Source organism: Entelurus aequoreus, linkage group LG11, assembly GCF_033978785.1.
Source record: "Entelurus aequoreus isolate RoL-2023_Sb linkage group LG11, RoL_Eaeq_v1.1, whole genome shotgun sequence".
Taxonomy (NCBI): domain Eukaryota; kingdom Metazoa; phylum Chordata; class Actinopteri; order Syngnathiformes; family Syngnathidae; genus Entelurus; species Entelurus aequoreus.
The window spans coordinates 12,010,615-12,027,427 of NC_084741.1; the positions used below are offsets into that span (position 1 = coordinate 12,010,615).

The 16,813-nt window shown below is 38.6% G+C and overlaps 1 protein-coding gene across 4 annotated transcripts in view; it reads right to left on the reverse strand.

Annotated features, from left to right (window-relative positions):
- grwd1 (glutamate-rich WD repeat containing 1) overlaps positions 1-11,974 on the reverse strand; it is a 27,366-nt gene extending 15,392 nt beyond the window's left edge. For all 4 annotated transcript variants that reach the window (XR_009827718.1, XM_062062511.1, XM_062062513.1 and 1 more), the window contains exons 1-2: positions 11,718-11,974; positions 11,463-11,580 (exon numbers count right to left, since the gene is read on the reverse strand). Coding sequence is in view for 3 of the 4 variants with exons in the window: in XM_062062511.1 (XP_061918495.1) it covers positions 11,463-11,580; positions 11,718-11,934 (335 nt within the window). In the remaining variant the exon portion in view is untranslated. The remainder of the gene's footprint in view (positions 1-11,462; positions 11,581-11,717) is intronic.
- Between the last annotated feature and the right edge of the window lie 4,839 nt (positions 11,975-16,813).

A 16,813-nucleotide genomic window follows, 5' to 3' on the forward strand; every position in this document is an offset into this window, starting at 1 on the left:
AATCCCAGCAGGACTCAATCAAGTGCATCCGGAAAGTATTCACCACGTGTCACTTTTTCCACATATGTTGCAGCACGATTCCAAAATGGAACAAATCCATTTTTGTCCTCCAAATTGTACACACAATACCCTATGATGACATTGTGAAAATGTTTTTTTAAAGCTTTTTAAATAAAAAAAAAGGGTTAGAAATAAAAAGCTAAGAAATGACACGTACATAAGTATTCACAGCCTTGGCGGAGAAATGTAGAGCTCACATTTGAGCTTCATGGCGAAGGCTGTGAATACTTACAAACCTGCGATTTCTAAGTTTGATTTTTTTATGCATTTCAAAAAAGCTCTAAAAACATTACCACATTGTCACTATGGGGCATTGTGTGCAGAATTTTGAGGACAAAAACGAATTTATTCCATTTCGGAATCAAGCTGCAACATAAAATGTGGAAAAAGTGAAGTGAATCATATTTATATAGCGCTTTTCTCACAGTATACACAGTGAAACCCATGAACTAAGGCACATTTACACCAGTGTGGGTGGCACTGGGTGCAGGTGGGTAAAGTGTCTTGTCCAAGGGCACAACGGCAGGGACGAGGATGGCGTGAGCGGGGATCGAACCTGGAACCCTCAAGTTGCTGACACGGTTACTCTACCAACCAAGCCACGCCACTCCGTGAATACTTTACAGATGCATTGTACGTTCATGTATCATATGATAACTGTGTTCATGTATCACATAACTGTGTTCATGTATCATATTATAACTGTGTTCATGTGTCATATGATAACTGTTCACGTATCATATGAGAACTGTGTTCATGTATCATATGATAACTGTGTCAATGTATCATATGATAACTGTGTTCATGTATCATATGATAACTGTGTTCATGTATCATATGATAACTGTGTTCATTTATCATATGATAACTGTGTTCATGTATCATATAACTGTGTTCATGTGTTCATGTATGATATGATAACTGTGTTCATGTATCATATGATAACTGTGTTCATGTATCATATGATAACTGTTCATGTATCATATGATAACTGTGTTCATGTATCATACGAGAACTGTGTTCATGTGTTCATGTATCATATGATAACTGTGTTAATGTATCATATGATAACTGTGTTCATGTATCATATGATAACTGTGTTCATGTGTTCATGTATCATATGATAACTGTGTTCATGTATCATATGATAACTGTGTTCATGTGTTCATGTATCATATGATAACTGTGTTCATGTGTTCATGTATCATATGATAACTGTGTTAATGTATCATATGATAACTGTGTTCATGTATCATATGATAACTGTGTTTATGTGTTCATGTATCATATGATAACTGTGTTAATGTATCATATGATAACTGTGTTCATGTGTTCATGTATCATATGATAACTGTGTTCATGTATCATATGATAACTGTGTTCATGTATCATATGATAACTGTGTTCATGTGTTCATGTATCATATGATAACTGTGTTCATGTGTTCATGTATCATATGATAACTGTGTTAATGTATCATATGATAACTGTGTTAATGTATCATATGATAACTGTGTTCATGTATCATATGATAACTGTGTTCATGTGTTCATGTATCATATGATAACTGTGTTCATGTATCGTATGATAACTGTGTTCATGTATCATATAACTGTGTTCATGTATCATATGATACATGTGTTCATTTATCATATGATAACTGTGTTAATGTATCATATGATAACTGTGTTCATGTGTTAATGTATCATATGATAATTGTGTTCATACATCATATGATAACTGTGTTAATGTATCATATGATAACTGTGTTCATGTGTTAATGTATCATATGATAATTGTGTTCATATATCATATGATAACTGTTAATTTGTTCGTGTATCATATGATAATTGTGTTCATATATCATATGATAACTGTTTATGTGTTCATGTATATGATAACTGTGTTCATTTGTTCATGTATCATATGATAACTGTTTTCATGTATCATATGATAACTGTGTTAATGTATCATTTGATAATTGTGTTCATGCATCATAACTGTTCATTTGTTCATGTATCATATGATAACTGTTTTCATGTATCATATGATAACTGTGTTAATGTATAATTTGATAATTTTGTTCATGCATCATAACTGTTCATTTGTTCATGTATCATATGATAACTGTGTTCATGTATCATATAACTGTGTTCATGTAATAATGTATCATATGAGAACTGTGTTCATGTATCATATAACTGTGTTCATGTAATAATGTATCATATGATAACTGTGTTCATGTATCATATAACTGTGTTCATGTAATAATGTATCATATGAGAACTGTGTTCATGTATCATATAACTGTGTTCATGTAATAATGTATCATATGAGAACTGTGTTCATGTATCATATAACGGTGTTCATGTAATAATGTATCATATGATAACTGTGTTCATGTATCATATAACTGTGTTCATGTAATAATGTATCATATGAGAACTGTGTTCATGTATCATACAACTGTGTTCATGTATCATATGAGAACTGTTTTCATGTATTATATGAGAACTGTGTTCATGTATCATATGATAACTGTGTTCATGTATCATATGAGAACTGTGTTCATGTATCATATGATAAGTACGTTCATGTGTTCATGTATCATGTGATAACTGTGTTCATGTATCATATGATAACTGTGTTCATGTGTTAATGTATCATATGATACCTGTGTTCATGTACGGTATCATATGATAACTGTGTTCATGTATCATATGATAACTGTGTTAATGTATAATTTGATAATTGTGTTCATGCATCATAAGTGTTCATTTGTTCATGTATCATATGATAACTGTTTTCATGTATCATATGATAACTGTGTTAATGTATCATTTGATAATTGTGTTCATGCATCATAACTGTTCATTTGTTCATGTATTATATGATAACTGTGTTCATGTATCATATGATAACTGTGTTCATGTATCATATAACTGTGTTCATGTAATAATGTATCATATGAGAACTGTGTTCATGTATCATACAACTGTGTTCATGTAATAATGTATCATATATGAGAACTGTGTTCATGTATCATATAACTGTGTTCATGTATCATATGAGAACTGTGTTCATGTATTATATGAGAACTGTGTTCATGTATCATATGATAACTGTGTTCATGTATCATATGAGAACTTTGTTCATGTATCATATGATAAGTACGTTCATGTGTTCATGTATCATGTGATAACTGTGTTCATGTATCATATGATAACTGTGTTCATGTGTTAATGTATCATATGATACCTGTGTTCATGTACGGTATCATATGATAACTGTGTTCATGTATCACTACTATGATTACGTTGATATTTTTTGGCATCACAACATCTTTTGTTTTTTTTTAAATGTTATATTATTTTTATAAACTCAGGAAATAAGACTTTGAATATGACCAATGTATGATCCTGTAACTACTTGGTATCGGATCGATACCTAAATATGTGGTATCATCCAAAACTAATGTAAAGTATCAAAGAAGAGAAGAATAAGTGATTATTACATTTTAACAGAAGTGTAGATAGAACATGTTAAAACAGAAAATAAGCAGATATTAACAGTAAATGAAAAAGTAGAGTAATAATTCATTTTCTACAGTTTGTCCCTCATAATGTGTACAAAATAATAGGTGTATAAATGACACAATATGTTACTGCATACGTCAGCAGACTAATTAGGAGTCTTTGTTTGTTTACTTACTACTAAAAGACAAGTTGTCTTGTATGTTCACTATTTTATTTAAGGACTAAATTACAATAATAAACATATGTTTCATGTACACTAAGATTTTTTATTAAAATAAAGACAATAATGCCATTTTTTTTTTAAAGTGATTTTGGTACCGGGACAACATTAGTGTGTATAGAACATCTTCAGGCCTCCAATTATAACTTTTTAAGGTCAAGGCAAGTGTTGCCTTAAAGGAGGGCTCATATTTTAGGGTACCAAGGCAAACTTTATTTTCTTTCGAGGCAGGAGATATAGATATATATATATACACATACATACATACATACATACATACATACATACACACATACATACATATATATATAAAATAGATAAAAAATAGTGTTCATGTATGAGATTTAGGGCTGCCAATTATGGCCAAAGTAATAATTAAGATTATTGTTATCAATATTGAAATCATGATTAGTGATTGTTAGGTAAAGCAGTGTTGGGGTGCGAACATAATACCATCATGTCATTTGTAATGTCTAATAAAAAGATTATAGATAAACGTTATCCACATATTTGTAGACAATTATTAGGTTTTTTATATCAACTTGTCAGCTTTTTGTCATTACATGATGCCTTTATCTCTATTTTTACATTTTTATAGAGGGAGCTTTTTATTATTATTATTTATTTATATTTTTAAGTTATGTACATTTATATGTACATGTAGATCAGGGGTGTCAAACTCAAATACAAAGTGGGCCAAAATTTAAAACTGAACAAAGCCGCGGGCAAAGGTTGAACAAATGAACCTTTTAATAGGGACCCAAACAAGTTTTGCATTGAACAAGCCAGGCTTATATAACTTTATAGTGACATGCAAAATCCAGTTTCAAATAATAATAATAAAATATCAATGGCATATCAAATACAATTTAAATAAAAATTGAATGCCTCTTTTCTATTTGCAGCCTTCTGGGGTAAATATCAACATTAACTTTTTCCACAGGCTAATACATTTGAAAATAAAATAATGAATAAACCAACCATTCAGGACTTTAAACTGCTCAGTTTGCAACACACTGATCTAATCTGATGTGCCCAAGCCAGATACCTGCCATCTTTTCTTGGATGCTAGTTCATTAATGTCGGGGCTCAGGCTTTGAGCTGAGGCAACCTTCATTATCCAACCAAGGTGTTCATCAGTCATTATATCTCGTCCACCCGGACCACAGTCTTGGGGGCGTGCCTTAAACGTACTCTACGAGCTATCGTCACGTCCGCTTTTCATCCATTCTAACATCGTTCAGACCCAGTCACAGGATATGTGCGGCTTCTGTATGCACACACGAGTGAATGCAACGCATACGTCATCAACAGCGATACAGGTTACACTGAGAGTGCCGGTATAAAAAACGTTAACACTGCTAGAAATATACGCCACACTGTGATTCCACACCAAACAAGAAGGACAAACACATTTCGGGAGAACATCCGCACCGTAACACAACATAAACACAACAGAATAAATACCCAGAAGCCTTTGCAGCACTAACTCTTCCGGGACGCTACAAAATACACCCCCGCTACCACCAAACCTCCCCCACACACACACACACCTTGTAGCGTCCCGGAAGAGTTAGTGCTGCAAAGGGTTCTGGGTATTTGTTCTGTTGTGTTTATGTTGTGTTACGGTGCGGATGTTCTCCTGAAATGTGTTTGTCATTCTTGTTTGGTGTGGATTCAGTGTGGCGCATATTTGTAACAGTGTTAAAGTTTTTTTATTCAGCTACCCTCAGTGTAACCTGTATCGCTGTTGATCAAGTATGCGTTGCATTCAATTGTGTGTGCGTGCAGAAGCCGCACATATTATGTGACTGGGCCAGCACTCGTTGGACTGGCTGAAAAGCAGACGTGACGAGTTTCGGGAGGGACGTTGAAGTTTGGAAGACTCCCGGGAGGGTTGGCGAGTTTTAGAATTAGCGGTGAATGCGGTGTCACCGCCGCAATATATAATCAGCGGGCCAGCTTTAGTGTTAATTTGATATCGCCTCAAGGGCCAAGTGAAATTACACGGCGGGCCAGAGTTTGACACCCATGATGTAGATGATGTATCGGGACAGATCCATTAAGAGTTTGAGCAGAAATATGTTGTATAGGAATTAACTATACACAATAAAACATTAACAAAATGATGTCACATAAATGGTTTTTGAAGTAACACCTTAGTGACATGAAAAAAACAATTCAAGTAAAAAACAACAACCTTGTGTTTACTTTTTGATATCAAAATAAAACAAAGCAGTTTGGCTAATGAAGATGAAGTCTAATAAACAAGCTTTGTTCTTCTCCAACGCCTCCCTAGTGTTTCAGTACGACAGTTTGGCCAACATAAAAAATACAGGAGTGATACCTCACACATCGAGTAAACAATCTTCACGGCCTGCGTTCAATTCGATGAGATGACAAAACATTTAGCCAGTATTGATGTTATTTGTACACTGATACAGTTTGCAGTTAAATAAAGGACCAGTGGACATCCCAGTCAACAAACTAAAGTCTTTATTAACAAGTTGTGACACATCGCCTGCTGCAAAACAAATAGTTTTCACCTTCGCTGTATACTTTTAGTGTGGGGACAATATTGGCCACACCTGTCTCCATCTAAACACAGCGGTGTGCTCTTAAACACACGGCGGGAAGCGAGGGAAAATGAAGTGAAACCAAGTGCTTGGATAGCTAATGTATACTTTTAGTGTGGGGACAATATTGGCCACACCTGTCTCCATCTAAACACAGCGGTGTGCTCTTAAACACACGGCGGGAATCGAGGGAAAATTAAGTGAAACCAAGTGCTTGGATAGCTAATGTATACTTTTAGTGTGGGGACAATATTGTCCACACCTGTCTCCATCTAAACACAGCAGTGTGCTCTTAAACACACGGCGGGAGGCGAGGGAAAATGAAGTGAAACCAAGTGCTTGGCTCCATTTACTCCGAGGGGAAATCTCCGCAGCAAAGTCTGTATCGTTGGTCCGCCATGATCATCAAGCCAAACGACGCTAGTTAAAGTAGCAATGATTGTCACACACACACAAGGTGTGGCAAAATTATTCTCTGCATTTGAGCCATCACCCTTTGTCAGAATAATTGTATATAGGTTATCACACAACTTGAGTTCAGGCTGCCCTGCGAGAAGACAAAAGCTGTCTTTGTCCTTATCAAGAAAAAGGCCTGATGCTTGTAAACCTCCACTGTGTGCGATGGGATGCGACGTGGAGGTGTCGGTCTCCCTGATCTATTGGACAGCCACAGGAAAGACCTTGTCCTGACCCGAGATCTACAAAGCGGAGAGGAAGCAGGACCTGAGACCGCTCCAGGCACCTTTTCTTTGAACTGTTTATGACTGAGTGCAAAAGCTGTTTATGACCACCTCCCCTTAGGAGCGGCTGCGTAATGTAATGTAATGCTATGTAACCAGAAAAGGCCCAAATAAAAGTGGAGGCGTGGAACTCCCTCGTCAGAGCGGTGTGGTGACGCCGTACGAGGGTGCAGGCACACAGGTGCTCTCCTCATGAGCTAAATTGAATCCTGTCTCTGTTTGATTTCTTTGCTTCTTGTCTTGTCTAATAGATGTCATCGGTGTTTGAACCTGACACCCTTGATCACCCCCTGGGAGGTGAGGGGAGCAGTGGTGCGCATGCGCCTGACTTCCTGTGGCCCAAAATGCATTAATAAATGACGGTTTTTCGGTAATTAAAAAATTAAACGGTATTACTGTAATTAAAAACATTAAACGATATTACTAACTATCGCAAATTATCATTATACTGTTTACTGTTACATCCCTCATCCATTAACAAGTAACAAGTCAAGGGCGGTCACGGCATGTTCTTGCTGCAAATGTTGGTCCATTTTTTTGGGCATTACAGCGAAAGAAGCTGTAAAATTTGAGCCCTGCACCTTCATAGAGAGTTTAGGATGTTTTTAGAGCACTTAAAAGGCGTAATAAAACTTGTCCCGTTAGCTCAGATCTGGGCAAATTAAGGCCCGGGGCCCACATGCGGCCCGTTAAGCTTTTCAATCTGGCCCGTCGGACATTACCAAATAATTGTTTTAGATCTTTAAGATGGAAAGTGTAGCCGCCATTATGATGTGCAGTCATGTTTTCTAATGACCAGGGGCCGTACTTATCAAGCTTCTTAGAGTGCCATTTTACACTTAAGTCCTGAGAATTTGCGAAATTTAGTCCTACTCTCAAACTTAAGAATAAAAGCTTTTTATCAACGTTCTTAAGTATAAGAATCACTCCTACTCTCCACGATATTTAAGAGACCTTCAGAGGTGTCTTAAGTGGTTAGGAGTTGCCAGCAGGGGATGGCACTGAGGCGAGAGAGACGTGCGCGAACGTTCAGGAAACGGAACAATGTTGTTGTTTTTTTGATGACGAGCAGCTGATCAAACGGTATCGTTTAGACAGAGCGGATATTATTTTTGTCACAGATTTAATACTTTTCGATTCCTTGTTGATTTCTGCATGTGTCTGCAGTGGGCTAGTATATATAGAGCCACCCACACCAGTTTCAAATTAGTTGCCTAATTAATGAATTGGAAAGAAAATGTTATGAGAGTAGCGTATGTGTGTGGCCGTGAGGTGAGTGACGTCAGTGAGTGTGTGGGCGATAGAAGAGAGGGAGCGGTAGCGTGAGTGCCGGCGGGGACTAGTTTGTTTTGTATTATTTTGTAGTTTATTGTCAAAATATACACTCCCATTGTCCACTTAAATATTTCCAAGATATTTCTTTATTCTTAGACAACGGATTCCCTTCCATGATTGGTCATTTCTATGGACACAGAAATGACGTCACCTAAAATTCCGTTTACGGCACATAGTAATGTCGTAATTCAGCTCTGAGTGTGACACTTAAGATTCCGTCCTACACTTCGCTGAAAGTGTGAGTAAGATGCTTGATAACTAACTTTTAAGTTCAGCTTTCAGCGAATAATTTATTTACTCTTAAGTCAACTCTTAGCAGACTTCTTAAGAGTAATTCTAAGAAGCTTGATAAGTACGGCCCCAGAAGTCTTCAACTATACAAAGTATTTCAATGGTTGGAATCGGCGCGTTTGCATAATATCACCAAAATGATTCCCGAGCGCTGCCACTGCTGCTGCTCAATGCTCCCCTCACCTCCCAGGGGGTGGAACAAGGGGATGGGGCCAAATGCAGAGGGTAATTTCACCACACCTAGTGTGTGTGTGACTGTCAGTGATACTTTAACTTTAATATACTAGTTACTATGGTAATCTAATGAGTTACTAAGGTAATTTAAGTCACAGCAGCTCAGACGAGGCACCAAGCAGTGTGGGTGGGGAGTGTTTCCACAGAGTGTTTCCAGAGCCTGATATGTGGGTGTCAGGGACGGACACGGAAGGAGAATTTTACAACAAAGTTGTAAATCTTAGTGATATACCACATTGTAGGTGTTTTTTTTTACTCTTCGCGTTCATATTTCGTTGTTTGTGTTGTATTTTTGTTGCATTTCACTTGATAGTAAAATATGTCAACCGAGAGGGGGTGTGACGGTCATATGTCAATATTCAGTGTTTTATACTTCATAGTTAATATTGTAAATCCCACATTCTTTATTTTCACGTACAATCCGGGTGTCTCATTCAGTAAAAAAAAGTTGAAATTCCATTCCGTTTTTAAAACCTCTTAAGGCCCAAGCTGTTTGTTTACATGCTTTTTTTATTTCTCTTTGCTATTTGGGCTTATTGGACCCTAATTAGAATAAAAACTAAGAATCATCTTTTGATATGATGTACTTAGTCCATAAGTACACAAACGTGTACTTCATGTTTAGTGACATGCTAATTCTTATTTTAACACTTTTTTTTTCAAAATTCCATTGTATGTTATACTCTTCTGACACCACCAGATGGCAGTATAAGTGTCCACATAAGTGGCCATTAGACCCCAATTCAGTAGTGTACACAATTTTGGAAATAAGAGCTAAAAGGTGCTGTCCACGCATGTGGCCACTAAACCTTTTTAATAGAAGGTTTTGGATGTTTCTAGAGCACTTAAAAGGCGTAATAGAACTAATCCTGTTAGCTCCATTGTTCACCGACTTTTACCAGCTTTTATTCATGATTTAGAAGCTCGCCTGCAGCACATTTTCTAACCCTTTGTGAGAATAATGATAAATTGTTGATGCAAACGGGAAAATATAAACATCAGTCTCAATGTGAGAGCAGACGTTGTACAGTAAGTAATTGCTTTACTATATTTGTTGTCTCTCATGAAGTCTGCCTTGATTAGTAGTAGTGTTGTTGAAGGGAATAGCGAGCGTTGTGATGTGTCTGTAAAATTAATACGCCGCTGCATGCTTAAAACGAGCAAATTATGTAAATATTATGTTATTATGAATGTTACTACATTACATATATACTTACAGTGTGTATATAACACCTTAATAGGGGGTTTTGGATGTTTCTAGAGCACTTAAAAGGCGTAATAGAACTAATCCTGTTAGCTCCATTGTTCGCCGACTTTTATTAGCTTTTATTCATGATTTAGAAGCTCGCCTGCGGCACATTTTCTAACCATTTGTGAGAATAATGATAAATTGTTGATGCAAATGGGAAGATATACACATCAGTCTCAATGTGAGAGCAGAGGTTGTACAGTAAGTGATTGTTTTACTATATTTGTTGTCTCTCATGAAGTCTACCTTGATTAGTAGTAGTGTTGTTGAAGGGAATAGCGAACGTTGTACTGTATGCTTAAAATGAGCAAATATGTAAATATTATGTTATTATGAATGTTACTACATTACATATATACTTACAGTGTGTATATAACACCTTAATAGAGGGGTTTTGATGTTTCTAGAGCACTTAAAAGGCGTAATAGAACTAGACCCGTTAGCTCCACTGTTTGCCGACTTTTACTAGCTTTTATTCATGATTTAGAAGCTCGTCTGCGGCACATTTTTTAACCCTTTGTGAGAATATAGAATAATGATAAATTGTTGATGCAAACGGGAAGATATAAACATCAGTCTCAATGTGAGAGCAGAGGTTGTACAGTAAGTGATTGCTTTACTATATTTGTTGTCTCTCATGAAGTCTGCCTTGATTAGTAGTAGTGTTGTTGTTGAAGGGAATAGCGAACGATGTGCTGTATGCTTAAAATGAGCAAATATGTAAATATTATGTTATGAATGTTACTACATTACATATATACTTACAGTGTGTATATAACACCTTAATAGAGGGTTTTGGATGTTTCTAGAGCACTTAAAAGGTGTAATAGAACTAGTCCCGTTAGCTCCATTGTTCGCCAACTTTTATTAGCTTTTATTAATGATTTAGAAGCTCGCCTGCAGCACATTTTTTCACCCTTTGTGAGAATAATGATAAATTGTTGATGCAAACGGGAAGATATAAACATCAGTCTCAATGTGAGAGCAGAGGTTGTACAGTAAGTGATTGCTTTACTATATTTGTTGTCTCTCACGAAGTCTGCCTTGATTAGTAGTAGTGTTATAAGTGAATGAAAAGGAAAAACGTGTGTTCTTGTCTTACATTGGGAAGTGAGTGATTGAGGACCTTTCAAAATAAAAGTGCAGTTGCCCCCTAACGCAGGACGAGGTTAGATAATTGGATACAGTTAGTTTATTGGTATTTGGAATAAAAGCACCGACCTGTTGGCCATGGCTTTGTCGGCCTGAGTGCCGGCACACAGCAGCATAGAGAGAGGAAAGTCTTCCCTTCCGTCGCCATTGTTATCTTTCAGGATGTCGAAGCTCAAACATGGCGCGCCTGCACGTAAACAAGACATTATTAAAAATATTATATATAAATGTGTCATTACGTGTCTAATTACAAGACATTCATAAAAACTATAAATATGTGACATTACGTGTCTAATTAGAAGTTAGTGCAAGTTAGTGTCTCGCCTGTTTGACACTCGTGGTACATGCGGTACGCGGACTGGTCCATCTCCAGACGCTCCCCCGGCTGAAGAGGCTCAATGCCGGGCACGTAGACTTTGGTCTCCCCGTCTGCACCTTCCTCCTCTTCCATGTCCACTCCCTCGTCGTCGTCTGCCGAGTCTTCTTGCTCCTCCATGCCGTCTCCTTCCTCGGCGAACGTGTCTTTATCGGCGGCGGACATCTTGGTCGAGGTGCCCTGCTTCCGGTCACGTGGTTTAAAGTACGGAAGTGGGGTCGATACAACGCCGGCCGTGTCCATACCGGTGGTGGTATCAGTGTCGGTTCGATATTACCATTTAAATATTGATGTTTTTCAGTTGATATTGTTATATTATTATGTATCATATGATAACTGTGTTCATGTGTTCATGCATCATATGATAACTGTGTTCATGTGTTCATGTATCATATGATAACTGTGTTCATGTGTTCGTGTATCATATGATAACTGTGTCCCTGTGTTCATGTATCATATGATAACTGTGTTCATGTGTTCATTTATCATATGATAACTGTGTCCATGTGTTCACGTATCATATAATAACGGTGTTCATGTGTTAATGTATCATATGATAACTGTGTTCATGTGTTCATGTATCATATGATAACTGTGTTCATGTGTTCATGTATCATATGATAACTGTGTTCATGTATCATATGATAATGTATCATATGATAACTGTGTTCATGTGTTCATGTATCATATGATAATGTATCATATGATAACTGTGTTCATGTGTTCATGTATCATATGATAACTGTGTTCATGTGTTCATGTATCATATAATAACGGTGTTCATGTGTGAATGTATCATATGATAACTGTGTTCATGTGTTCATGTATCATATGATAACTGTGTTCATGTATCATATGATAATGTATCATATGAAAACTGTGTTCATGTGTTCATGTATCATATGATAATGTATCATATGATAACTGTGTTCATGTGTTCATGTATCATATGATAATGGTGTTCATGTGTTAATGTATCATATAATAACTGTGTTCATGTGTCAATGTATCATATGATAATGTATCATATGATAACTGTGTTCATGTGTTCATGTATCATATGATAATGGTGTTCATGTGTTAATGTATCATATAATAACTGTGTTCATGTGTCAATGTATCATATGATAATGTATCATATGATAACTGTGTTCATGTGTTCATGTATCATATGATAATGTATCATATGATAACTGTGTTCATGTGTTCATGTATCATATGATAATGGTGTTCATGTGTTAATGTATCATATAATAACTGTGTTCATGTGTTAATGTATCATATGATAATGTATCATATGATAACTGTGTTCATTTCCTGGAGCATTCAAAGTTCCTTTCACTGGAACTAAGGGGCCAAGCCCAACTCCTGAAAAACAACCCCACACCATAATTCCTCCTCCACCAAATGTCACACTCGGCACAATGCAGTCCGAAATGTAGCATTCTCTTTACCATGGTCTTCAGATGCTAGACTGTGTTGACCAAGGTCTTCAGATGCTAGACGATGTTGACCATGGTCTTCAGATGGTTGACTGTGTTTACCGTGGTCTTCAGATGCTAGACGATGTTGACCATGGTCTTCAGATGGTTGACTGTGTTTACCGTGGTCTTCAGATGGTGGACGGTGTTGACCATGGTCTTCAAATGCTAGACTGTTACCATGGTCTTCAGATGCTGGACTGTGTTTACCATGGTCTTCAGATGTTAGACTGTGTTTACCATGGTCTTCAGATGGTGGACTATGTTGACCATGGTCTTTGGATGCTGGACTGTGTTTACCATGGTCTTCAGATGCTGGACTGTGTTTACCATGGTCTTCAGATGGTGGACGGTGTTGACCATGGTCTTCAGATGCTGGACTGTGTTTACCATGGTCTTCAGATGCTGGACTGTGTTTACCATGTTATTCAGATGGTGGACGGTGTTGACCATGGTCTTCAGATGCTGGACTGTGTTGACCATGGTCTTCAGATGCTGGACTGTGTTTACCATGGTCTTCAGATGCTAGACTGTGTTTACCATGGTTTTCAGATGGTGGACGGTGTTGACCATGGTCTTCAGATGGTGGACGGTGTTGACCATGGTCTTCAGATGCTAGACTGTGTTGACCATGGTCTTCAGATGCTGGACTGTGTTTACCATGGTCTTCAGATGCTGGACTGTGTTTACCATGGTCTTCAGATGCTGGACTGTGTTTACCATGGTCTTCAGATGCTAGACTGTGTTGACCATGGTCTTCAGATGCTAGACTGTGTTGACCATGGTCTTCAGATGCTAGACTGTGTTGACCATGGTCTTCAGATGGTTGACTGTGTTTACCATGGTCTTCAGATGCTAGACGGTGTTTACCATGGTCTTTAGATGCTAGACGGTGTTTACCATGGTCTTCAGATGGTGGAATGTGTTTACCATGGTCTTTGGATGCTGGACTGTGTTTACCATGGTCTTCAGATGCTGGACTGTGTTTACCATGGTCTTCAGATGGTGGACGGTGTTGACCATGGTCTTCAGATGCCAGACTGTGTTGACCATGGTCTTCAGATGCTGGACTGTGTTTACCATGGTCTTCAGATGCTGGACTGTGTTTACCATGTTATTCAGATGGTGGACGGTGTTGACCATGGTCTTCAGATGCTGGACTGTGTTGACCATGGTCTTCAGATGCTGGACTGTGTTTACCATGGTCTTCAGATGCTAGACTGTGTTTACCATGGCTTTCAGATGGTGGACGGTGTTGACCATGGTCTTCAGATGGTGGACGGTGTTGACCATGGTCTTCAGATGCTAGACTGTGTTGACCATGGTCTTCAGATGCTGGACTGTGTTTACCATGGTCTTCAGATGCTGGACTGTGTTTACCATGGTCTTCAGATGCTGGACTGTGTTTACCATGGTCTTCAGATGCTAGACTGTGTTGACCATGGTCTTCAGATGCTAGACTGTGTTGACCATGGTCTTCAGATGCTAGACTGTGTTGACCATGGTCTTCAGATGGTTGACTGTGTTTACCATGGTCTTCAGATGCTAGACGGTGTTTACCATGGTCTTTAGATGCTAGACGGTGTTTACCATGGTCTTCAGATGGTGGAATGTGTTTACCATGGTCTTCAGATGCTAGACTGTGTTTACCCTGGTCTTCAGATGCTAGACTCTGTTTACCCTGGTCTTCAGATGCTAGACTGTGTTGACCATGGTCTTCAGATGCTAGACGGTGTTTACCGTGGTCTTCAGATGGTGGACGGTGTTTACCATGGTCTTCAGATGGTGGAATGTGTTTACCATGGTCTTCAGATGCTAGACTGTGTTTACCATGGTCTTCAGATGCTAGACTGTGTTTACCCTGGTCTTCAGATGCTAGACTCTGTTTACCCTGGTCTTCAGATGCTAGACTGTGTTGACCATGGTCTTCAGATGCTAGACGGTGTTTACCATGGTCTTCAGATGGTGGACTGTGTTTACCATGGTCTTCAGATGGTAGACTGTGTTTACCATGGTCTTCACATGGTGGACTGTGTTTACTATGGTCTTCAGATGCTGACTGTGTTGACCATGGTCTTCAGATGGTGGACGGTGTTGACCATGGTCTTCATATGGTGGACTGTGTTGACCATGGTCTTCAGATGGTGAACTGTGTTTACCATGGTATTCAGATGCTAGACTGTGTTTACCATCTTCTTCAGATGGTGGACGGTGTTGACCATGGTCTTCAAATGCTGGACTGTGTTTACCATGGTCTTCAGATGCTAGATTGTGTTTACCATGGTCTTCAGATGCTGGACTGTGTTTACAATGGTATTCAGATGGTGGACTATGTTGACCATTGTCTTCAGATGGTGGACGGTGTTGACCATGGTCTTTGGATGCTGGACGGTGTTGACCATGTTCTTCAGATGGTGGACGGTGTTGACCATGGTCTTCAGATGCTGGACGGTGTTGACCATGTTCTTCAGATGGTGGATGGTGTTGACCATGGTCTTCAGATGCTGGACTGTGTTGACCATGGTCTTCAGATGGTGGACTGTGTTGACCATGGTCTTCAGATGTGTGGACTGTGTTGACCATGGTCTTCAGCTGGTGGACTGTGTTTACCATGGTCTTCAGATGGTGGACTGTGTTTACCATGGTCTTCAGATGTGTGAACTGTGTTGACCCATGGTCTTCAGATGGTGGATTGTCTTTACCATGGTCTTCAGATGGTGGACTGTGTTTACCATGGTCTTCAGATGTGTGGACTGTGTTGACCCATGGTCTTCAGATGGTGGACTGTGTTGACCATGGTCTTCAGATGTGTGGACTGTGTTGACCATGGTCTTCAGATGGTGGACTGTGTTTACCATGGTCTTCAGATGGTGGACTGTGTTTACCATGGTCTTCAGATGTGTGAACTGTGTTGACCCATGGTCTTCAGATGGTGGACTGTGTTTACCATGGTCTTCAGATGGTGGACTGTGTTTACCATGGTCTTCAGATGGTGGACTGTGTTTACCATGGTCTTCAGATGTGTGGACTGTGTTGAGCCATGGTCTTCAGATGCTGGATTGTGTTGACCATGCTTCTTTGAGGTTGATCACAGACTGTAGACCCCACTGGGACTTGTACTCTCGGGTGTGCTGGCCTTCTGTGTCCACTAGGGGTCAGTGTCCCTGGCTCTTCTAGGACTAGTACATCAGTGCATTGATGTCTTCTAGGACTAGTACATTAGTGCATTGATGTCTTCTAGGAGTAGTACATTAGTGCATTGATGTTCTCTAGGACTAGTACACCAGTGCATTGATGTCTTCTAGGACTAGTACATTAGTGCATTGATGTCTTCTAGGACTAGTACACCAGTGCATTGATGTCTTCTAGGACTAGTACATTAGTGCATTGATGTCTCCTAGGACTAGTACACTAGTGCATTGATGTCTTCTAGGACTAGTACATTAGTGCATTGATGTCTCTAGGACTAGTACATTAGTGCATTGATGTCTTCTAGGACTAGTACATTAGTGCATTGATGTCTTCTAGGACTAGTACATTAGTGCATTGATGTCTTTTAGGAC